The 24,243-nt window shown below is 43.0% G+C and overlaps 1 protein-coding gene across 3 annotated transcripts in view; it reads right to left on the bottom strand.

The window, feature by feature from the left end:
* Positions 1–7,251: 7,251 nt before the first annotated feature.
* The window catches only part of ZNF451 (zinc finger protein 451), a 59,199-nt gene continuing 42,207 nt past the window's right edge, over positions 7,252–24,243 (bottom strand). For all 3 annotated transcript variants that reach the window (XM_029065353.2, XM_029065362.1, XM_029065370.2), the window contains 5 exons: positions 24,040–24,183; positions 21,797–21,927; positions 21,287–21,473; positions 17,034–17,111; positions 7,252–8,050 (listed from right to left, as the gene is read on the bottom strand). In XM_029065353.2, the coding sequence (XP_028921186.1) occupies positions 8,004–8,050; positions 17,034–17,111; positions 21,287–21,473; positions 21,797–21,927; positions 24,040–24,183 (587 nt within the window). In that variant the 3' untranslated portion in view covers positions 7,252–8,003. The remainder of the gene's footprint in view (positions 8,051–17,033; positions 17,112–21,286; positions 21,474–21,796; positions 21,928–24,039; positions 24,184–24,243) is intronic.

Raw genomic sequence — 24,243 nt, 5'->3', positions numbered from 1 at the left:
ATCACCTGATATCTCCCCCTGCGCTTAGAACAGTACTTTGCACATAGTCAGCACTTAACAAATACCACCATTATTATTACTAGGCCATAACCCCAGGCTCATTCTATCTCTCCAGGCAGGAGACACACGCCGCCCCCCGCCCAACACACACACACCCTCCCCGCCCCCCAACAACCTCCCCCGCACCCCCACCCTAACTCCTCATCCTCTCCCCATCAGCAGTCGTAGCCTCACTCTGCCTCCGGGCTCCCAGCTCTAGCCCGAGGCACTGGCTCTTTCCCTAGGGGTGCAGGGAACTCCAGGACACCAATTAATCAATTTTATTTATTGAGGGCTTACCCCATGCAGAACACTGTACCAAGCACTTGGGAGAGTACAATACAATAGAGTTGGCAGACATTCCTTGTCGACGAGCTCACAGTCTAGAGGTGGGAGACCATAATAATAATAAAACTATCAATATTTGTTAAGCACGGTGTGCCAGAAAATGTACTACTAATAATAATAATGTTGGTATTTGTTAAGCGCTTACTATGTGCCGAGCACTGTTCTAAGCGCAGGGGTAGACACGGGAATCAGGTTGTCCCACTTGGGGCTCACAATCTTAATCCCCATTTTACAGATGTGGTAACTGAGGCACCGAGAAGTTAAGTGACTTGCCCAAAGTCACACAGCTGACAAGTGGCCAAGCAGGGATTCGAACCCGTGACCTCTGACTCCAAAGCCCGTGCTCTTTCCACTGAGCCACGCTGCTTAGCACTGGGTTGGATATAAGAAAGCAGGATGGGACGCAGTCCCGGCCCCACACAGGGCTCACAGTCTAAAGGGGAGAGAAGTACTGAATCCCCATTATACAGATGGGAAAACCGAGGCATAGAGAAGTTAGATCGGTCATTCAAGGTGACATAGCAGGCACGTGGCAGAGCTGAGATTAGAACCCAGCTGCCCTGACTCCCAGGCCCTGGCCCTTTCCACAGGCCAAGGCAGATCGCTGCCTGCCGCTCTCTTAGGCACGGAACAATCTGGGCTTGAAGGATTTGGCCACGTTTCAGCCACACTGCTTCTCAAGGGGCGGCCGCCCTGCCGTGGGCCTCTTTGCCTATTCCCCCTCAGCCAAAAGCAGTAACAAGATGATGACTTTCAGTTATCAAATCTGGCTTCCCATCAAAGATACTGTCTGGAGGCAGGGGAGAAAAACATTAAAGGAGACCTCTCCTAAACAGACCTATCTGCCTCTACCTGTTCTGTGGCAGATGATTCCCTCTACTAATCCTGAGATGACTAATGGCAGAAAAGACAGGGGAGAGTTCTGGAAACGCAAGAACCACACCTTGTTCACAGGCTGTCAGAACATGCATCGAAACTTTTAATGTCTCCTCGGCTTATTCCAGTCTCACTTCACTATTTTCTTTTTTCTGTGTTCCTCTAAAGGGAAACTATTATGGCTTTAGAAATTTGGGTAAAAAGTGAAACTTAGGAGAAACTAAGAATAAAATAATAAAAATAGTATTTGTTAAGCACTTACTATGTGCCAAGCACTGTTCTAAGTGCTGAGGTAGATACAAGATAATTAGGTTGGACACAGACCCTTGTCTCATAGAGGGATCGTAATCTTAATCCCCATTTTATAGATGAGGGAATTGAAGCACAGAGAAGTTAAGTGACTTACCCAAGGTCACACAGCAGACAAGTGGCAGAGCTGGGATTAGAACCAGGTCCTTCTGATTCCCAGACCAGTGCTCTATCCACTAGGCCGTGCTGCTTCTAGATACATGGGGTTTACACTGGATGACCAGCATGTTTAAAATTTCATACTAACATGGCAAGATGCAATAGGCTAGTATAGATATACTGCAATATCAATCACATTCATCGAATGTTTACTGGGTGCAGTGCATGACATTAAGTTCAATATAACATAACAGACTAGGTAGACACTTTGCCTTTCCATTCTTCTAAAAAACAAACCTCAATTCAAAGAGGGACAGCAGAAACTTTACACATTTTTCTTCCCTTTACAACTACATTACAAGATTGAAACTTGCAAAAGACAATTATAAATGCCTGGTAATGATGCTTAAGCTCTAAGTAAACCTTTCATCCAGAGAGTTCAAAGAGTTTTCTATACCTCAACATAAACCCTGAGGCCTGGGATGATTTCTCTACATTCTTGGATGACACCAACTATACCAGCCCACAACCTTGCCATTATCCTTGACTCCTCCCTCTTTCAACCCCACATTTATTCCGTCTGTCGCCAAATCCTGTTGGTTCTTCCTCCCCATTTATAAAGTAATAATAATAATAATGTTGGTATTTGTTAAGCGCTTACTATGTGCCGAGCACTGTTCTAAGCGCTGGGGTAGACATAGGGGAATCAGGTTGTCCCACGTGGGGCTCACAGTCTTAATCCCCATTTTACAGATGAGGGAACTGAGGCATGGAGAAGTTAAGTGACTTGCCCACAGTCACACAGCCGACAAGTGGCAGAGCTGGGATTCGAACTCATGAGCCCTGACTCCAAAGCCCGTGCTCTTTCCACTGAGCCACGCTGCTTCTCACAAAGTACGTCTCTCATCTCCAGTGAAACGGACCATCTTGGTCCGGGCACTTGCCATCCCAGTTTACCATCCCAGTTCAGTCTCCTCAATGACCTCCCTGTCTCAGTTGTTCGCTTTTCCAGTCCACACTTCATTTTCCTGCCCAGATCATTTTTCTAAAATGCCTATCTGTGCTCATGTCTTCATTCTCAAAACTTCCAGTGACTGCGCATTTTTCAAAACCTTAGGTCACATCTCCTTCAATGGGCCTTCCCCAATCAATCAATCTTTACTGAGCACTTACTATATGCAGAGCACTGTTCTAAGCGCTTAGAAGAGTACTACAGAGTCGGCAGACACGTTCCCTGCCCCCAAGTTTACAAATTAAGCCCTTTTCCCCGACTCCCTCTTTTCTGCAGTGCCTATGTACTTGGATGTGTACTCTCTGAGTAATTGCTATTCGCCCCACCCTCAGCACTACAACACTTGTACATATCCATCATTTATTTAAATTAATGTCTGTCTTTCCCTCTACATTGTAAACTTTTTGTGGGCAGGGAACATGCCTACCAACTCTGTTGTATTTTCCCAACATTTAGTAGAGGGCTCTGCACACCATAAGCACTCCAATACCACTGATTAATTAAAATATCATTTATTGACATCTCCACACCAAGCAGAAACTCTAGACAGTTGGCTTTAAAGGCATTCACTCAGCACTCCCTCGCTCTCCTACTTGTCTATTTTCCTCCCCCACTACACTCTAGTTCGAAAGCTTCACTCCATTCACTCCAATCTACTCACTGTGCCCCATTCTCCTCTCTCCTACACTAAACTCTTGCTTAACCCTCCCTCATGCCTGCAACTCCCTCCCCCTTCACACCTGGCAGACCACAGCTCTCCCCTTTTCAAAACCTTTTTGAAGTCAAGTCTCCTCCAGCAGCGTTTGCTAATTAATTTCTCACCTCTGACACTTCAAGCAACAGTAAGCCCCTAGGTAATCGATAGTATTTGCAGAGTGCTCTCTGGTTGCAATGCCCTGTAGAACAGTGCTTTTCACATAGTAAGTGCTTAACCATTATTATTATTACTAAGCGCTTTTGGATTACACATCCTAGTTTAAGATTGTAACCACCCATCAACCGACTCTACTGTACTGTACTGTATTCTCCCAAGCGTTCAGTGCACTGCTCTGCACGACATTCAATACCATCGCTTAGTACAGTGCTCTGCACACAGTAAGCACTCAAATACGACTGAATGAACGAATGAATCGATTGATATGCTCTATTACTTCCTATCTGTAGTTTTAGTGTCTGTCTCTCCTACTAGATTATAAATTTCTTTGAAGAACGCATAAACTCCCATCAGATGAGGCTGAGAACTTCTATGGATTGGATACTAGAGCTAATGGCTTGCACAACATCTCTCTCAGCCCTGCAAGTGCTGTTTGCCTTCGGGAGTGCAAAAAGATAGAGTAAGATGGGCAGGAATAAAGCACTTTACCAAGCGTGTGAGCCATCTTTAACCCATGTTATCCAGTTAAGGGCAAGAACCAGGGGGTAGAACACAGGTCCCCTGGCTCCCAGAAGGGAGGGCCAAGAAAAGGTTGATGGGCCTATGTCTATTCTACAGAACAGGGGTCAGTAGCCAGATCTGGCAGTTCTTGAAACTAAAAGAGGCTCAAGCCTAAGCTCCCATTTGATTGAGGGCCACTATCTCCAGGGGCTGGGGCACAAGAAGAGATGCCATTAACTTCTCTCAGACTTGGGAGCGGGAAGTATCTGCCTGAGCTGGAAAGGGGACAAGGCAGAGGCGAGATGACAGCTCCACTCCTTTTTCTCTGTGAGCAGGATCTATCCCACCTGTCTGTGGGTGGGGAGCTGAAACCACCATGGCCTTTCTTCCCTGGTGCCCACGCTGAGGTGCCGGGAGCATGCTGGCCACACTGAGCGAGGAGAGGGACCACTCTGTGGGGAGATAGGGAGAGTGGGCAGGCTGCATATCAGGCAGAGGGAAATGTTGGGATGTGGGGGGAGTGAGAGCATCTCTTGGGCTTGGTGCTGCACAAACTTTTCGTGGTCTCCATGGACCCTCCAGAAGGGCACACCCCCAGTACTATCTAGGATGGGTGAGGTGGGAGGCTCTGCCACCTTCCTTCCTCCATTCCCAAATGAAAAAAAAAACAAGAACAAGCTCATTTGTTTTCTCTTTCTTCCCCAGCCCCCTCCCCACTCATTTAAAACATATGATTGCCCCCCTCCTTTTTTTTAAATGGTACTTGTTAAGCACTTACTGCATGTCAAGCACTGTTTTAAGCATGGAGATAGATATAAATCAATCAGGCCAGACAGAGTCCCTGACTCACATGGCGCTCACAGACCAAGTAGGAGGGAGAACAGTATTGAATCCCCATTTTGCAGTTGAGGAAATTGGGGCACAGAGAAATTAAGTGACTTGCCTAAGGTCATAAAGGGCAGAGCTGGGATTAGAACCCAGGTCCCCTGGCTCCCAAGTCCATGATTTATCCATTAGGCCACGCTGCTTCTTGGTTGCCAATTGCTCAAATGTTTCCTTTTATTTGGCTCATAAACATAAACAAATTGCTGATGCCATATATACATCTAGGTGGGTGAAAGAATCCTCTTGCTTGGGCATGTAACATTTTCTTGTGAACAGGCCAGTTAGGGGAGTTGTACTCCATGCGACCTAACCAAGCATGGGGCCTAAAGAAAAATTTGTTGCCTCTATGCTCTATCAAACACTCAGAATAAAAACATTTGAGGTGCCCCTCAGGAGAAGCAGCGTGGCGCAGTGGAAAGAGCATGGGCTTTGGAGTCAGGGCTCATGAGTTCGAATCCCAGCTCTGCCACTTGTCAGCTGTGTGACTGTGGGCAAGTCACAACTTCTCTGTGCCTCAGTTCCCTCATCTGTAAAATGGGGATTAAGACTGTGAGCCCCACGTGGGACAACCTGATTCTCCTGTGTTTACCCCAGTGCTTAGAACAGTGCTCTGCACATAGTAAGCGCTTAACAAATACCAACATTATTATTATTAAACATAAAATTAAATGCTTTGAGCTCTATTCTGGTCCAGTTAAACATTTACTTTTCAAAAAGTGATCTGATTTTGCCAATTCCCATTATTTACTATTAACATTTGTTGGACAATTCTCAATTGTACTAGAAAATATTGCAAAGGAAATGTTCAAAAAATAAAATTCTAACCAAAAGTTTTTCCAAATGGGGAAGATTCATACTCACTCTTTCTTCCTCGTTCTGGTAATGAAAAATAAATACGTTTGGCTAGAGGGGAAGAGAGGGCTCTCATGAGAATAGATGAGAATCTGCTTATCTAAAGAAAATGTAAAAGCGGCAGCTTGGGGAAAAAAAAAAGAGTCTGATCAAGAAGCCGAGTAAGACAATGGAAAATGAGCAAAATTTAGAATCGTTATTTTGAGAGTCTGTTAGTGACTTATAACCTCAGTCTTAATGGACAAATGTTCCTGAGGCAGAGTCCTCCCATCAGCAGGCCATGTTTTATCAGCCAAGGCAATTAAGAAAATATTAAGAGGTGGAACTAAAAGCATTAAAAATAAAATGGAATGCCATGACCACGAAGAGATTTTGTCAGATTTACCATTTTTTACAGAGGAGAGAAAAACAGGAAGGAATTCATGAAAATAAAACTTAAATTTACAACAAAATACCTTGTCAGACTGTTGGTAACCTAAAATTATAAATTGCTAAAATTCCAGCCAATTTACATTCATGTGTTCAAAAAACGCATATCGCATGGTAAATACTTATTCTTGTCTACACAGAGTAGATAGGTTTCTGGGTTAAAAAGTAGATTACAATAGAATGATGACAAATCTGAATGATCCGCCTACAAAGGGAAGCAGCAGGGTCTAGTGGAAAGCAAACCAAAAGTGGAAAGCCAGGAGACCAAGGTTTGCATCCCATCTCCAACACTATGTAACCTTGGGCAAGTCACAACCTCTCTGGGCCTCAGTTACCTCAAATGTAAAATGAGGATAAGATAAATGGTCAGTCCCTGTGGGATGGGGACTGTAACCACCCCAGATCTTAGCACATCATAAAAGCTTAGAAGAGATGAAGTGATTCTCTTCCAAGATTAGAATGTGATTTCCCACATTCAGAATAAAACAAACCCAAAATTTAGAGAATTACTTTACTGTCAGTGCTGGAAGCCAGCCGAAACCCAACTCTGATGTATGAGGTTTTGGCTGGTTGTTCTGGGGTGGTGGCCCTTCCTCAGAAGCCCAGTCGCCACTGCGGTCACACCCCCTCTCCCTGTACCTCAGAAAACCTGCTTGCCACTACAGCCATCACTGTCATGGCTTACCTTTTCTCCTACCATTGCTTCACCATTAGGCCTGAAGAAGTTTTTTTTCTCTCAATGCCGCTTATATAAGATATATAAGAAAATTCTCTGTGGTGCATTGCATTTCTATGGTCGGTTGTTCCATTGCCTGGTACTTTCAAAACAATGAAGATTGACACTTTTGAAAGCAAATTTAAGTGGAATTGTTTTTTCAATACTTTTAGAAAACCAAGGATTTCAAGGTTTATGTCTGAAAAACTATTCTAAGAAGGAATACTGTTGAATACGCTTCGGCTGGTTTTATGTTTTACTTTTTAAATACATCTGAAGGGAAATACATCTATTATAAAAAATAAGGACAAACATTGTTAAAAATAAATTTAATTCTATTCAAACGTTTTACCACCACCTTTTAAACAATAGACAAGATATACATTAGAACATACAGAAATCCAGTATGGATAAAATAACATCAAAATTTTACATAACCAAAGACCCTTTCTTCCTAAACTTTTTTTTTGAAAGGGGAATAAAGAAAATACAGGACATTTAAAACTTGTCTAATTAAAGTAGAGCACATAGAGCTGTATTCACAGCAGTGGGGATAAAGCCTGTAAGAGTAAAAAAAAAAAAAAAAAAAAAGAAACAAAATTGGCATCGGTATTTCCCAAATGCCAGGGGCATTAGAGTAGTAAGATGAATACTATGAAATAGGAACTTTCCAATAATTAGGTAAACATAGTTTTACTTGTATCTGAAATAACGAGTCACCTAAAAACTGAGAATGAAATTAAAGGCTATTAAAGATGATATACAAAAAGCTAAGCACTCTCCTCAGCCAACTATTCACAGTTATATGACTCTTAGGGGAACTGTCAACTCAAGTAAAACATAATAATGTTTTACCTATATTTTCTTTGTATAAGTCTCATAGCAAATCTAGATGACTAGTACTGGTATAGCTAGAAACGGATGTTAGATTGAAAATTAAACAAGGCAGCAATATTTTCCAAATGCAGTTTTACTAGCAAAGTTCTTGTCCTTAGGCTGAGTGCGAGACTCCACGATCCCGAGACTACTCAATGCCAGGAGTTCATTTAGAGGTGTAACTTCAACTACATTTCCTCAAGGCTGCGTTTGATAGCTTCCTGTAGTTCTGCATCTGTAAAAGAGGATTAAAATGTATTAGTTTGGGGACTGGAACCCATCACAGGTATGCTCTACACCAGAATTGCCAAGTCTGGTAATAGGACCTTCCAAATTACTGGTTATAACATTTTTCTGTTGAGAGGAAACGACAATTGAAAAGGGTAAGAATCTGGCATGCTAGCAATTCAACAGTTCAAAATACGGGAATGGGTTTGAACAGAAGCTGAAATCTTCCCTTCAAACAAATACAGTGATTTAATGTGCTCTGGAATTTGTAGAAGTCTGCATAACACTGTAGTTGTGTTCCTGGACAATATAAGTGTCCTATACAACAGTGTTTTCTGAATCATTGCATTAACCTTAGATAAAGCTCTGGCCTGGGACTCCCAATTCCATTTCCCCAGTTTTCTGACCTAGAAGGTCATATACAGAGAGCAGTCCAGACTTGGTGGACACACACACAGCTAGGAGGCCATATGGGGAGAGCAGTCCATGTTTGGAGTTCATCCTCCAGTGTCTCTGGGATGGGGGCTGAGTGTCTGCTTCTGGCGAGTGGCCAACATGCCCGGATGCCTAATGAGGCTGCAGCTGAGCAAGACTGGGGGTGCTGATTTCTGGCCTGAAGCAGGGGATGGGAGAGAGAGAGCAGAGGGAAGCCCTGTTGCAGCTAATTTGATTGGGAGCCCCAGCAAGGGACAGGGGCCATGTCTAATTCCCACCTGTGTATTCTCTCCCAGTGCTTAGTACAGCGCTGTCTGTATGGTCAGAATTTAATAAATTCTATTACACTACTACCTACCAACCCCCTTCTTGTTGAGAGGGGCGGGGCGGTACTGGGAAGCTGTGGGGGAGAAGCTAATAGAATTGGTCACAGGATCAATGGCTTCCATTGCCTGGCCTCTTCCCCATCCCTCCTCCACTCCCAACTCCCACCCACCTCACCAAAGATGGCTCTTTGCCATAGTCCTAGAAGAGATAGTCCAACCCCTCCTTGCCATTGGGTGCCTATTTAAGCCCAACTCTTGCTTTTTTTTAAAAAAAGAAACAAAAACCCATTGTCAAAAAATTCCTAATGCTGCAATCCAAAATACACTTCTCTTCTATAGTCAATGACAATGAAAAACAAATCCCTCTTCTGTGAAATCTTCACACACTTGACCATCAATGTCCCCTCAGCTTTTATTTTATTCGTATTTGCATTATGCTCTTGAACTGTTACTCATGGGCCTACGTTCAACTCTTCCATTATTTTGAAGACCAAATAAGAAATGGATGGACCAGCTTTGAACACTTATTTTATAAGTATTTTTTCAAATTGAGAATTTACCCTAAAATTCCAGACAGAACCTACACAGCTTATTCATATCCTACATGGTGTCCTATAAATCCATTTCTTGGAGCCATCATGCTTATTTAGATTGGGTTTTTAAAATTTTTACTTCCTGGCCAACTGAATTTTATTTGATCCTTGTTTTCCTACTGCTACTGCTAAACAGTGAATATATCTATCTCTTCTGCCAGATGGCAAGCTCCTCCAGGGTGGGGATGTGGGCTTTGCTTCTGTTGTTCTTTCCCAAATGCTTAGTATGGTGTGTTGCACTCAGTATGCTCTCAAATACTATTACACCTCCTATTACAACCCAGTATATATGAGCTTCATTACCTTCCCTACTTCCCCCTCCTTTTTTCCTTCTACACCACAGGCAGCAAAAGTATCAACTGGCTTCTTTGATAAAATTCAGACAAAACTTGGCCCAGACTTTCCTTGTACAGCATTCTGTTCATACACAAATGGCAACCGAAAGGTTAAACAGCATCTTACTCTGCCATCCATTTTATTCCAAATTAATATCCCTTTAATCTTCAAAATAGATGTTGCATTAGCTTATCTACATTATCTTAGTCAAAATAAAACGACCCCAAACTAATAAGAGATGATGAAATGGTAAGAATTTTATTTCTGATTCAGTTTTAAAGCCAGATTTCTTTGGATAAATACTAATCCAAAAATACTGAAAGGGACCATGGGGAGTGGTTATTTTAAATGGACTATACAACTGCACTGGCATGTTTACAGGATTTTTGAAAAGAACTGAATAAAGGTTGCCAAGGCTGAACTTCTTGAATGTTTTAAAGAGAACATCCTTCACTGGTTTCCTTGATAAACATTCTTTTGTTTAAAACATTCAGAAGCAGTCTCGGTTGCATAATTCAGTATTATGTGGCTGCTAAGCACTGTCCAAGACTTTGACTGACCATGTTGGGAAAACAAGCTCACTAAAAGCCTTGTCTCCAACTCTGTCAGTTTCACTGCCAGCCAGGCCTGGCACCTATAGTGAGAGTCAAGATGTTTTATTTTCTACTTCACTAAATCCATGTCTACTGCTGTGATTTAAACTTGCCAACAGTACAAAACTGTAGTATACTCTCAAATTAACTGTAGTGGATGTGAGTAAAAGCATATATGACCAAGTGTTGAAGGATATGGTCCATTCATTCATTCATTCATTTAGTTGTAGTTATTCAGCACTTACTGTGTGCAGAGCACTGTACTAAGCACTTGGAAAGTACATTCAGCAGCAGCTAGAGACAATCCCTACCCAACAGTGGGCTCACAGTGTAGAATGGATGATACAGACATAAAACAAGTAGTCCACCATCAAAATAAAGAGAATTATATATACACATCATTAATAAAATAAATACAATAACAATTGTGTACATATATACACAAGTGCTGTGGGGTGGGGAAGAGGGTAGAGCAGAGAGAAGGAGTAGGGGCAATGGGGAGGGGAGGAGGCACAGAGGAAAAGGGGGGCTCAGTCTGGGAAGGCCTCCTCGAGGAGGTGAGCTTTCAGTAGAGCTTTGAACGGGGGAAGTGAGCTAGTTTGGTGGATGTGAGGAAGGAAGGGCATTCCAGGCCAGAGGTAGGCTGTGGGCTAGGGGTCAACAGTGGGACAGGTGAGAACGAGGCATAGTGAGGAGGTTAGCAGCAGAGGAGCAGAGTGTGTGGGCTGGACCGTAGAAGGAGAGAAGGGAGGTGAAGTAGGAGGGGGCAAAGTGATGGAGAGCTATGAAGTCAAGAGTGAGGAGTTTTTGCTTGATACAAAGGTTGACAGGCAACCACTGGAGATTTTTGAGGAAGTGGGTGACACACCCAGAGTGTTTCTGTAGAAAGATAATCCAGCAGCAGAGTGATGTATAGACTGAAGTGGGGAGAGACAGGAGGTTAGGAGATCAGAAAGGATGCTGATGCAGTAATCCAGTCGGGATATGATGAGTGATTATACCAACAAGGTAGCAGTTTGGATGGAGAGGAAAGGGTGGATCTTGGTGATGTTTTGAAGGTGAGACCAGCAGGTTTTGGTGATGGATTGGATGTGTGTGGTGAATGAGAGAGCAGAATCCAAGATGACAGCAAGGTTGCGGGCTTGTGAGGCAGAAAGGATGGTAGTGCCATCCACAGTAATGGGAAAGTCAGGGAGAGGACAGGGTTTGGGAGGGAAGATAAAGAGCTCAGTCTTAGACATGTTGGACATCCAGGTGGAGATGTCCTGAAGGCAGGAGATAACGAGCCTGGAGGGAGGGGGAGAGAACGGGGAAGAGATGTAGATTTGGGAGTCATTTGCGTAGAGATGATACTTGAAGCCATGGGAGTGAATGAGTTCATCAAGGGAATGAGTACAGATAGAGAAGAGAAGGGGACTAAGAACTGACCCTTGCGGAACCCCTATAGTTAGGGGATGGGAAGGGGGAGGAGGAGCCTGTGAAGGAGACTGAGAATGAATGACCAGAGAGATAAAAGAACCAGGAGAGGATGGAGTCCATGAAGCCAAGTTTGGATAACATTTTGAGGAGAAGGGTATAGTAAACAGTGTCAAAGGCAGCTGAGAGGTCGAGGAGGATAAGGAGAGAGTAGGAGTCACTGGATTTGGCAAGAAGGAGGTCACTGGTGACCTTTGAAAGGGCAGTTTTGATGGAATGGAGGGGATGGAAGCCAGACTGGAGGGGGTCCAGGAGAGAGTTGGAGTTGAGGAATTTGAAGCAGCTAGTGTAGACGACTCGCTCTAGGAGTTTGGAAAGGAAGGGTAGGAAGGAGATGGGGCGATATCTGGAAGGGGCAGTGGGATCAAGAAAGGGTTTTTTTTAGGATGGGGAAGACGTTGGCAAGTTTGAAGGCAGAGGGGAAGAAGCCGTTGGAGAGTGAGCGGTTGAAGATGGAAGTTAAAGAGGGGAGGAGGAAGGGGTGAGAGTTTTTATAAAGTGAGAGGGAATGGGGTTAGAAGCACAGGTGGAGGGATTGGCACTTGAGAGGAGGGAGGGGATCTCCTCTGAAGATACTGCTGGGAAGGATGGGAAAGTAGAGGAGAGGAGGGGGTCGAGAGCCGGGGGGCAATGGAGAAGAGGGAGGGGTGACTTTGAGAGCTCAGACTTGATGGCATTAATTTTCCTAATGAAGCAGGTGGCCAGATTGTTGAGGGTGAGGAGTGGAAGAGGGGGCCTGAGGAGGGAGTTAAATGTCCAGAACAGTTGATGAGGGTGATGGGCATGGCTGTCAATAAGGGAAGAGAAATAGTTTTGCCTGGCAGAGGAGAGGGCAGAGTTAAGGCAAGAAAGGAATTAATTGAAGTTTAGACTTCCACCAGCAGCGTTCAGCAGCTTGAGCATAAGAGCAAAGGAGGGGGACAGTGGCAGTGATCCAGGGTTGTGGGTTAGTGGTGTGAGAATGACCAAGGGAGAGGGGAGCAAGTGAGTTGAGTTGAGTAGAGCAAGTGAAGTTGAAAGCATCAGTTTGGTCATCAAGGGTGGGTAGAGTGGATAGGGAGGTAAGGTGGGGTGTAATGAGCTGTGAGAGATGGATGGGGTCTAGAGAACAGAGACCTCTGGGGGGGAATTAATACAGATTTACGGGGAGAGGGAGCGTGAGAGAGGAGGCAGGTGAAAAGGTCAGAGAGAGGGATTTCAGTGTTGGTGAGAGTAGAGATAGTGCAGTGGTTAGAGATGATGAGATTGAGGGTGTGATCGAGCTGGCGAGTGGAGAGGTGGGGTAGAGCAGGAGACTGGTGGAGTCAAGGAGTGATAGAAGGTGGGCGGAAGAGGAGTCACTAGGTACATCCAAGTGGATGTTGAAGTCTCTGAAGATCACAGTGGGCATGAAAAAAGAGAGAAGGAAGGTGAGAAAGGGGTCAAAATGTTTAAAGGAGGTGGGACCAGGGGAGCGGTTGATGACGGCTACAAGAATCTGGAGGGGGTGGTAGAGGTGGATAATATGGGCTTTAAAGGAGGGGAAGGAAAGGGAAGGGGGAGGAGGGATGGTGCGAAAGTGGCATTGGGGTGCGAGAAGGAAGCCGACACCACCTCCTTTCCCAGTGAGTCTGGGGGAGTGGGAGAAGAAGAGGCAGAAGAAACCGCGTTGTCTGGGGTGAGCCTGGTTTCAGTGATGGTGAGGAGGAAGAGAGAGTGGGAAAGGAACAGGTCAAGGATGAAGGGGAACTTACCTAAAATGGAGCAAGGGTGCCACAGGCCACACTTGGCAGCAGCTGTGGAGGGAGGTAAGAGAGGGAGAAGGGTGCGGTGGGTGGGGAGGGTTTGGGTGGAAATGAGTTGGTGGGGGCCTGGGCAGGGGGAGGAGGATGAGGCTTGGCGATGAGACAGGAGGACAGGGATGGGAAGAGGGAGGAGAGGGAAGGGTTTGGAAGGGAACGGTTTGGCGGGGACCCTGCACAAGCAGAGGGGGATGAAGGTTGGCACTGGTACAGAGGGATTCTAGGGAGAGGACGGGGAGGAAGGGGCAGAGCAAGGGGAAGGTAAGAGCTGGGTGGGAGAGGGGAAGGAGAAGGTGAAGACTGGGATGGGCAAATGTGAGCAGGGGAAGTGAAAGGACATGGTGAGGTCAGTAAGGTAAATGACAGCACTAAGAGAAGTTAACAATTAACATGCAATAGCAACAATAACAATCGGGTGATGCCCAGATTTTTGGGCTAATTAAAAGGTTAATAAAAAAATCACACCTCCCAAAAGACCAAACCACCGCACAAACTCGCACTCACTTTATACCCATATTATTTCCTTCTAAAGAGGTTTTTCCCCAAGAGCTCAAAGGTGTTGCCCCTTTATCTTGTTACATCCCATAATATCCATGTGAGCTAAAATAAAAAGCAGTAATTTTCTTCTCAGATCCCAGATGAGTGATTTCTTTCCAACCAGTATTCTAGTGAAATATTGTTTGCAATTTTAAGTATTGTACTGGGCTTTACTCTATTCCTAATCCTCCTAGACCTCTCAGCTGCCTTCAACATCTTAGATCACCCCCTTCTTCTTGCAACTTTATCCAACCTCAGATTCACTGAAACTGTCCTCTCCTGGTACCTCTCTGACCGCTCCTTCTCAGTTTCTTTTGCTGGCTTCTCCTATGCCTCTCACCTTCTGACAGTGGGGGTGCCTAAGGCTCAGTTCTAGGTCTCCTCCTATTTTCCTTCTACACTCACTGACTAGGAGAACTTATTCACTCCCATGGCTTCAACTGCCATCTCTATGCAGATGGTTCCCAAATCTACATCTTCAGCCCCAATCTCTCTCCTTCCCTGCAATCTCACATTTCATTCTGCCTTCAGGATATCTCTACCTGGATGTCCTGCCAACATCTCAAACTGAACGTGTCCAGAACTGCACTCATCTTTCTTCCCCTGTCTTTCCCATCACCATAGACAACACCACTAGCCTCCCTATCTCACAAGCCTGTAACCTTGGCATTTTTCTCAACTCCCCTCTCTTATCCTATCCACATATTCAATCTGTCACCAAATCCTGTTGGTTCCACTTTCACAACATCATCAAGTAAAATCCACCCTTTCTTCTCCATCCAAACTGGCACAGTGGATAGAGCACGGGCCTAGGAGTCAGATGATCATGAGTTCTAATCCCAACTCTGCCATTTGTCTGCTGTGTGACCTTGGGCAAGTCACTTCACTTCCTCTGTGCCTCAGTTGCCTCATTTGTAAAATGGGGATTGAGACTGTGAGCCCCACGTGGGACGGGAGCTGTGTCCAACCCAATTTGTTTGTATCCACCCCAGCGCTTGGTACAGTGCCTGGTACATATTAAGTGCTTAACAAATACATTATCATTATTATTATTACCTTGCTGATCCAAGCAATTATCCTGTCTTGACTATTCCATCTGCCTCCTCGTTGACCTCCCAGCCTCCTGTCTCTCCCCACTCCAGTCCATACTTCACTCTGCTACACGGATCATTTGTCAACAAAATCATTCAGTCCGTGTCTCCCTATTCCTCAAGAACCTCCAATGGCTAACCATCCACCACTGCATCAAGCAGACACTCCTTACCATTGGCTTTAAAATGCTCATCAGCTCACCCCATCTAAACTCTCCTCACTGATCTCCTACTACAGGCTGGCCTGCACACTCCGTTCCTCTAGCACCAGCTTACTCACTGTGCCCCAATCTTGTTTATCTCGCCACCGACTCCTTTTCCACATCTTCCCCCTCAAGTGAAAGCCTCTCTCCCTCCATATATGCCAGACCAACACTCTCTCCACCTTCAAAGAATTATTACGGTAACACCTTCTTCAAGAGGCTTTCCCTGATTAAGCCTTCTTTTCCCCAGCTTGCTCTCCCTTCTGCGTCATCTATGCACTTAGATCTGTGACCTATGGACATTTGATATTAGCCCCACCCTAACCCCACAGCACTTATGTACGTATCTTTAAATTATATGTTACTTATTTATTCATATTAATATCTGCCCCCCCTTCTAGACTGTAAAGTCATGAACAGGGACCCTGCCTGCTAATTCTGTCGTACTGTCCTTTCCCAAGCTCTTAGTACAGTGACTACACGTAGTAAGCACTCAAAAAATACCAATGATTGACCTATACTTCAGGGGATTGGCCCATCACAACCTTCAGCCAAATGTCAAGGCTTGTTAGATTCCCCACCTCATCTGTACAAGTGGCCACAGTTCTTTATTCCCTCTACTTAGGCACAATTTTAACAGATAAGAAATTGAATAAATGACAATATTTCTCAGTCAAATGGAAACAGTTAATGATGAAGGGTAAGATAAATCCAGGCAGCTAATTTTTCACAGGAATTTGATTTGCTACTGAAAATAACTGAAAGAATGATTTTATGATTTTAATCTCACATTTGAGGAGCAACGTGGCCCAGTGGAAACAGCAAAGGCTTGGCAGAGAGGACCTAGTCAGCTGCCTGCTTGTGTGACTTTGGGTAAGTCACTTAACTTTTCTCTCCCTCAGTTTCCTCAGCTTTAAAATGGGTATTAAATAATAATAATAATGTTGGTTTTTGTTAAGCGCTTACTATGTGCCGAGCACTGTTCTAAGCGCCGGGGTAGACACAGGGGAATCAGGTTGTCCCACGTGGGGCTCACAGTCTTAATCCCCATTTTACAGATGAGGTAACTGAGGCATCGAGAAGTTAAGTGACTTGGCCAAAGTCACACAGCTGACAAGTGGTAGAGCCGGGGTTCGAACCCATGACCTCTGACTCCAAAGCCCGTGCTCTTTCCAGTGAGCCAGGCTGCTTCCCAAATAAATACCCATTTTCCCTCCTACTTAGATTGTGAGCACCATGTGGAACAGGAACTGTGTCCAGCCTGATTACCTTATACCTACCCCGGCACTTAGAACAGTGTTTGACAAATGCCATAATTATTATTTCGCTTTTTCTATTTTATTTATTCCTTATTTCTTTCCAAGAAAATTTACAATTGGTCATTGAGCAACACACAAATAAGGTGCAAATTTTTTTGCTTATGCAAATTAACTATAATCAAATGATCCTTTCTGATAAATACAAGAGTGCATAGAACAGAGCCATTCAACATCTTTCCCCCATTCTGTAAATCGAATTAATAGATAATAGATTTAAGGCAATACAAATGAACCATGTGAACAATCTTGCTACATTTTTATCTTCTTTTATCTAAATAGTAACACGATAAATTTTTTTACCTTCTTTAGACATTCCTGCTTCCTCTAAACTATTTTTGATTGTCTGTGTCAGGTCATCATCATTTTCATCATCACTGCCTATAGTAAAATAAGAGAAACAACTTTTGAAAACATATTTCATTTTCCACAAACATCAATATGAATAGGAGTCTTTAAAGTTTAGCTACGCATCTTTAGCTAAGATGTTTAACCATAAAAATTGTTCCAAATAATCAATTTTTTTTTCAAAAAGTGAATTCATACTGAAAACCCCAAATCACATTTTTTTACTTTTTTTAAAAGGTATTTGTTACGCACTTACTATGTTCTAAGCGCTGGGGTAAATTCATTCATTCATATTTATTGAGATTGAGCGCTTACTGTGTGCAAAGCACTGTATCAAGTGCTTGGGAGAGTACAATATAACAACAGACACATTCCTGCCCACGTTGAGCTCACAGTCTAGATGTAAGATAAGTTAGACACAGTCCCTGTTCCACATTGGTCTCACAGTCTTAATCCCCATTTTACAGATGTGATAACTGAGGCACAGGCACTTCCTGAATCTACAGTTACCATCTACAGGGAATAATGCACCAAGGTATGACAAAAGGCTATAATTTCTTAGAAGCTGGCAAGAGAAATACGAAGACGAGAAGGACACCTGGCCCAATACACTCACAATAAATAAAAGAGTTAGCGACATCAGACTCTCATGTTTTATGATTTGTGTTCCCCTCCCATTCCACCCAGATCATTATAGCAGCCAACGCCTCATACCGAGCCTTTTCATGCTCTGAGAAGAGGAAAATGAAGAAGCTGCATCAAGGGAATAAGATAAAATCACATAAACCTTTACAGTTTGTTTTTCAGGCTAAACATGCCCTTTACAGAGTTGGGCTGGAGGTAGGGGATGGAAACAGAGTGAAAACCATTTGAAAATATCAAGACAAATTAGGGAATTCAACAAAATAAAATCCAGGAAAAGAAGGACTAGTTAGGATGTTAGGATGAAGAAAAATGTTTTTTCCTATTGGATTGTCCTCACAATGCTTAAATTAGACAATTTGTCAAGGAACTTTTAAATCCCATCTTGGAGCGAGAAGTTACATGTTTCAATTCAGTGCATGGGTGTTAGCAAATAAAAGCAATTATAACCTTATAACTGCTTTGCCTCAAGAGTACTTTGCTTGGTATTGCCCAATCCAGATTGGGAACTTTAAGGCATATACGATGGTAAATCCCCAAGTACTAGTTGTCTCTTCTCTGTGCCTCAGTTACCACATCTGTAATGGGATTAAAACTGTAAGCCCTATGTGGGACAGGGGTTGTGTCCAACTCAATTACACTGAATCTACTCCAGTGTTTCATACAGTGCCTGGTACATAGTGCTTAACAAATACCATTTAAAAAAAAATTTCCATCCTCATGACACACACCCCCTTCCTTCCTCTCTCCATTCCTTTTCTGAAAGAAAGAAGGGGTGTCATGGGGATGGAATTTTTTTTTAAAATGGTATTTGTTAAGCACTATGTGCCAGACACTGTTCTAAACACTGGGGTAAATACAAACGAATCAAATCAGACACTGATTTGAACAGTGATTGGAACAAAAACTTCTCACTCTAGGCTTCAAGGCTCTCAATCAGCTTGCCCCTTCCTACCTCTCCTCCCTTCACTCTTTCTACTGCCCACCCCGCACGCTCCGCTCCTCTGCTGCTCACCTCCTCACCGTCCCTTGGTCTCGCCTATCCCGCTGTCGACCCCTGGGCCACGTTTGGGACTGTGGATCTCCAAAGAAATGATTAGGATAGCTGGGTTCAATCGTTTCTAGCACTGTTAGGGTTCATGTACAGACTAAAAAGCGCATCCATCCCTAAACAGTTTTCTTTCTGCCTTGTAAGGCAAGTATGTTTAAAACTGTAATCTGCAGTTTCTTCATTTACATAGCACCAGCTGCAGGTAAGATAGTTTATTGAGGGTGGATATAGAATCGCTTTTCCGAGTGGGTTTTAGAATAGGTTAGACTCATCTGCCTGGGATGACTTGGGTGTGGCCCTGTCTGAAGAACAAGGTCGCTTCCAGCCCCATGTGATTGAAAGCCAGCTCAGCAGAGAAACAAACTCTTACTGCTCAGTAAAATATTGTTAATCATCTGCAGTGAAAAGAGCCATATGAGTACTGGCTTGCAAAAGTCTCATCAAGGAAATCATGAAGTGGAAGTACGTAAATTCTTTTTCTTTCTGCAACATTATCTTCCTGCAGAAACACTCTGGGAATGTCACTCCCCTTCTTAAAAACCTCCAGTGGATGCCTATCAACCTCTGCACAAAACAAAAACTTATCACTCTAGGCTTCAAGGCTCTCCATCACCTTGCCCCTTCCTACCTCTCCTCCCTTAAGTCTTTCTACTGCCCACCCTGCATGCTCAGCTCCTCTGCCGCCCACCTCCTCACCGTCCCCCGTTCTTGCCTATCCCGCCGTCGACCCCTGGGCCACATCCTCCTGCGGTCCTGGAACGCCCTCCCTCTTCACCTCCGCCAAACTAATTCTCTTCCCCTCTTCAAAATCCTACTTAAAGCTTACCTCCTCCAAGAGACCTTCCCAGATTGAGCTCCCCTTTTCCCTCTGCTCCCTCTACCCCCCTTCACCTCTCCGCAGCTAAACCCTCTTCTCCCCACTTTCTCTCTGCTCCTCCCCCTCTCCCGTCCCATCCCCTCAGCACTGTACTCGTCCGCTCAACTGTATATATCTTCATCACCCTATTTATTTTGTTTAATGAGATGTACAGCATCCTGATTCTATTTATTTGCTATTGTTTTAATGAGATGTTCTTCCCCTTGACTCTACTGCCATTTTTCTTGTCTGTCTCCCCCGATTAGACTGTAAGCCCATCAAAGGGCAGGGACTGTCTCTCCCTGTTGCCGATCTGTACATTCCAAGTGCTTAGTACAGTGCTCTGCACATAGTAAGCGCTCAATAAATACTATTGAATGAATGACACAATCCATGTTCCACAATGTGTCTCGCAGTCTTAATTCCCACTTTACAGATGAGGCAACTGAAGCATAGAGAAGTGAAGTGACTTGCCCAAGGTCACACAGCAGACAAGTGGCAGAGCTAAGATTAGAACCCAGGTCCTTCTGATCCCAGGCCCATGCTCTATCTACTAGGCCAGGCTGCTTCTCATAAGTACAAAATGAAAATGGATGTGTCCAAAGCTTTTCCATATGCCAAATATGTTAACTTTCAGAAAAAGAGCAACTAGTACCAACTTTCAAGCTTCAGTGTGGATACTTTAAAACAGTTAACTATCTTTGGATTGCATTCATCTATATATTCTCCTTTCCTTCTGAACTGTACTTGGATAAAAGGTCTTTTTTAAAAAAATGAGAAAAATTTGGAACATTCAACCTCAATCACTGGAGGCAGGGATATTAGTAGAAAGAACTTGGGTCTGTGGGTCAGGAGACCAGGATACTAGTACTAAATTTTGCTGTTGGCCAGCTTGGGCTTGAGGGGTGGAGGGGGGAGGGAGAAAGAAAAAAAAAAATCACTCCATGACTCAGTTTCTCCAACTGTAAAAAGGGACATATTACTACATCCTTCTTCTTGCTTTATTGGGATGTTAGGCGATTAACATGAGGTAACGTCTCTGAAAGAGCTTTGGATAAATAAAAGTAATGTACAAATTTGGTGTACTGTTGCCCACCTCTGATTTGCAACATTAGTGTTTCTTTAATATAACTATAATTTTCTTCCCTAAAGTACTATTCTGTTTATAAGGCTGTATTACTGGGTACAATTTTAACTTACAAGCAGAACTACATATATTTAAATCAAGCAAATCTAATTAGCTTTATATTTCCTAAATATGAACCTGGCCCATGGCAAGTTATAGTAGCTTATATGGAGGAAAGAGCTTCAGTCACTGTAAAGGCCTTGGAAACACAGCAGTTTCCTAAATGAAACTCTCCTTAAGGGCAGGAACCGTGCCTACCAAACTCTTCTGTACTTTCCCAAGCACTTAGTACAATGCTCTCCATAAAGAAAGTATTCAGTAAATATCACTGACTCACTGTGCTAGATCAAGGAAAAAATAAACGTGAATATGCATACCAAACCCAGATTCAAGAAACCGTTCCTTTCTCTATATTACCAATGACCAAGCAAGGAAAAGAAAGGGAGAAATTGTGGCTGTCAGTCTTTTATTTGTTCCTCAATATTGATGTCTCTTTCTCTTTGACATTCTGAACCCATTCTCACCCAGCGTACCTTTGGTTGTATCAGAAATGCTATTTAGTAAGGCCCACATCATATCCCCCTCTACGTGATGAGGGTTGAGGATGTGAGCTGGCCTTTGAGTCTTCTTGAATTGATTCTCCAGCTCCAGAAAGCCTTTATCTCCTGAGAGAATGGTAAAAGGAATCTGCTTGGGTAGCTGTTCATCTAGGCGGCCGGCCTGAGTGGAAAGAGCATAGAGAGTACCATAAACTTGGTATTAGCTCTGGTATCAGCAACTTCTGCTACATAAACCTCCTCCACAGATGAAATATGTGCGTGTTTTTCTGCTAATATTTTGAGGCTAGTACAAGGCCTCTATATTTGAAGACTTTTTTTTTTAAACTTTCTAAATAAGAGAGTTCTACTGCCTGAATTCTTGAGGCAAAAACACATCTTTGAACTCAAAAGCTCAAGTGACAGGGTTTCAAGCAGCAGCACTCCTTCCACTGGTTGAAGTGGGTTGTGGGCCAAAAAAAAGATTTCAACAAAGTAAGGACTCACGTGCATACAGATGGCAAAGTCAGCAGCATCTTTTCTTTTACTGCAGCGTGGATGAAGGAAGAAGCATCCAATCTTATTAATGTAATTAAAGATCTTGCAGTTCACTGGAGGTTTCCAATTGGTGCCCCCACCTTATAATTAAAGGTAAAATAAATGAAGAGAAACAAATGAAAAGACATTCAAAAGAAGAAAAACAATGATTTTAAAAGAAAATAACACTTTGAATTCTAAAAAAGAAATATATTACGGGGGATATCTATTAGCGAAACACAACTAAATCCAACCCTCTTCCATTTATTTTTTTAAATTATGACTGCTTTTCTATAGCAAGAGAGATCGAATTCCCTGATTGTTTCATTAAGTCTAAACGAAATACTTTTAATTCAAAACTTGGCTGCATATCAATTCAATTTGACAATGACCACGCCTTGTCATTGTTTTGTACAGTGCCTGGCACATAGTGCTTAACAAATACCATTTAAAAAAAAATCCATTATTACTAAACATACCTTCAAAATATGCAAAAATCATTTACTCATAATGAATACACTCCTCCCACTCGAGTCGATTCTTCAGTTTTCCTATTATCTGAGCTTGGTTCCTCTACCACGATTTACCTGCTAGGCTCTATGTACGTGTATAAAAATCTATGGAAAAATTTACTTTATCCTTCAGAACTGTAGTCTATTCCATCAGATTATGAACTCCTTGAATGCTAGGATCATGTCTATTAATGCTATTGAACTCTCCCACGTGCTTGGTATTCATTCATCCATTCAATCGTATTTATTGAGCGTACTCCTTGAATGCTAGGATCATGTCTATTAATGCTATTGAACTCTCCCACGTGCTTGGTATTCATTCATCCAATCGTATTTATTGAGCATTTACTGTGTGCAGAGCACTGTAATAAGCACTTGGGAAGAGTACAACAGACAAATTTACAGTCTAGAAGGGGAGACTGGCATTAATATAAAGAGATTACAGATAAGTACATAAGTGCTGTGGGGCTGGGGGTGGGGGGGATGAATAAAAAGAACAAGTCAGGGTGATGCAGACGGGAGTGGGAGAAGAGGAAAACAGGTTTAGTCAGGGAAGGCCTCCTGAGACGTGCCTTCAGTATGGCTTTGACGGTAGGGAGAGTAATTGTAGGATTTGAGGAAGGACGACATTCCAGCCCAGAGGCAGGACATGGGCAAGGGATTGGTGGTGAGATAGACACACTGGGGTACAGTGAGAAGATTAACATTAGAGGAGCCAAGTGTGAGGGCTGGGTTGTAGTAGAAGGGTAGTGAGGTGAGGTAAGAGGGGGGCAAAGTGATTGAATGCTTTGAAGTACTCAATAGGCACCTAGTAAAATACTTCTTTGATTTCCAGGAACTTTTAAGTTCATAATTTATTAATTCTACCCATGATGGTTATTTCTTAAATTTCCTCTTTATCCCTTTTCACTCACCCATGGTAAATGACCCAGATTCCACAACCAGGAGTGAACACAAGTCAGAAGATGAGTGAAGGAGAATTTTCTGGACCACTATAAAATTTTGTTGAATTAGTAACCACTAAATAATAGCTTCAAGAGCAACTGGTTGACACTGGTCTCAATTTAGAGAATGAATAAGAAGTCTTTCTCCTCATGCTGCAGTATTGAATTTACTCAATTATATTTAGAGACACTCATCGTCTCGGAACTAAAAATGAAACAAATGGCATGGATGACCATATCCTTCAAGATTAGTTTCCCCCAAATTAATCTTGATGTTTGTCATTTGATTTAGGGTGATTCTGTACTTTTCTTCCTGCAAAAACTTCCAAGAGATACAGATTTTCATGCCCAAGTCTAGCTTGAAATACAAACTGGGGGCATGCAATAATATTGGTCCCAAATACAAGTTTTTTGTTGTTTTTTGGTTTTTTTTTTTTAAAAAAGCCTTCTTAACCACAACCTCCAAGGGATTTCTCTTCAGCCACTGAGCTATTGGTAATTCAAGATATAAGGAGATCAAGAGAAATAAACAGTAAGTTTGTTTTAAGAATATGCGACATTGACAGGTTTCAGGTTTATTAGTCTAAGCACCTGTGCTGTCTGATAAACTGCATTCATGATTTAAAACAAAAGCTTACAATGGTTCTGGATGGTTCAAAAGCACCTCCCTTAAAAAAATATTAATTTAAAAGGGGATTCATGAAGTGGAACTCTAAAGATTCTTAAACAGCCTGATATTTTTCTTGGCATCTGTTACCTTGAAAGCCCCAGATATATGTTCCTTGATTAAGGTGTCCCGGTAGATGACCAAAGAAGTTTGACCAGTTATCAAAATCCACAAAGACTATGTGAGTCATGGTCCTTAAGTACTCCAAGTCAGGTAGTTCAACATTCTCTTCAGCTGATAAAAAGAAACCCAAGTTTTCATGTTAGCTCTTCATTTAGCAAAAATGTCTCTGCA

This window comes from Ornithorhynchus anatinus, chromosome 1, assembly GCF_004115215.2.
Source record: "Ornithorhynchus anatinus isolate Pmale09 chromosome 1, mOrnAna1.pri.v4, whole genome shotgun sequence".
Lineage (NCBI taxonomy): Eukaryota > Metazoa > Chordata > Mammalia > Monotremata > Ornithorhynchidae > Ornithorhynchus > Ornithorhynchus anatinus.
This window is presented reverse-complemented; position numbering and strand designations above follow the sequence as displayed.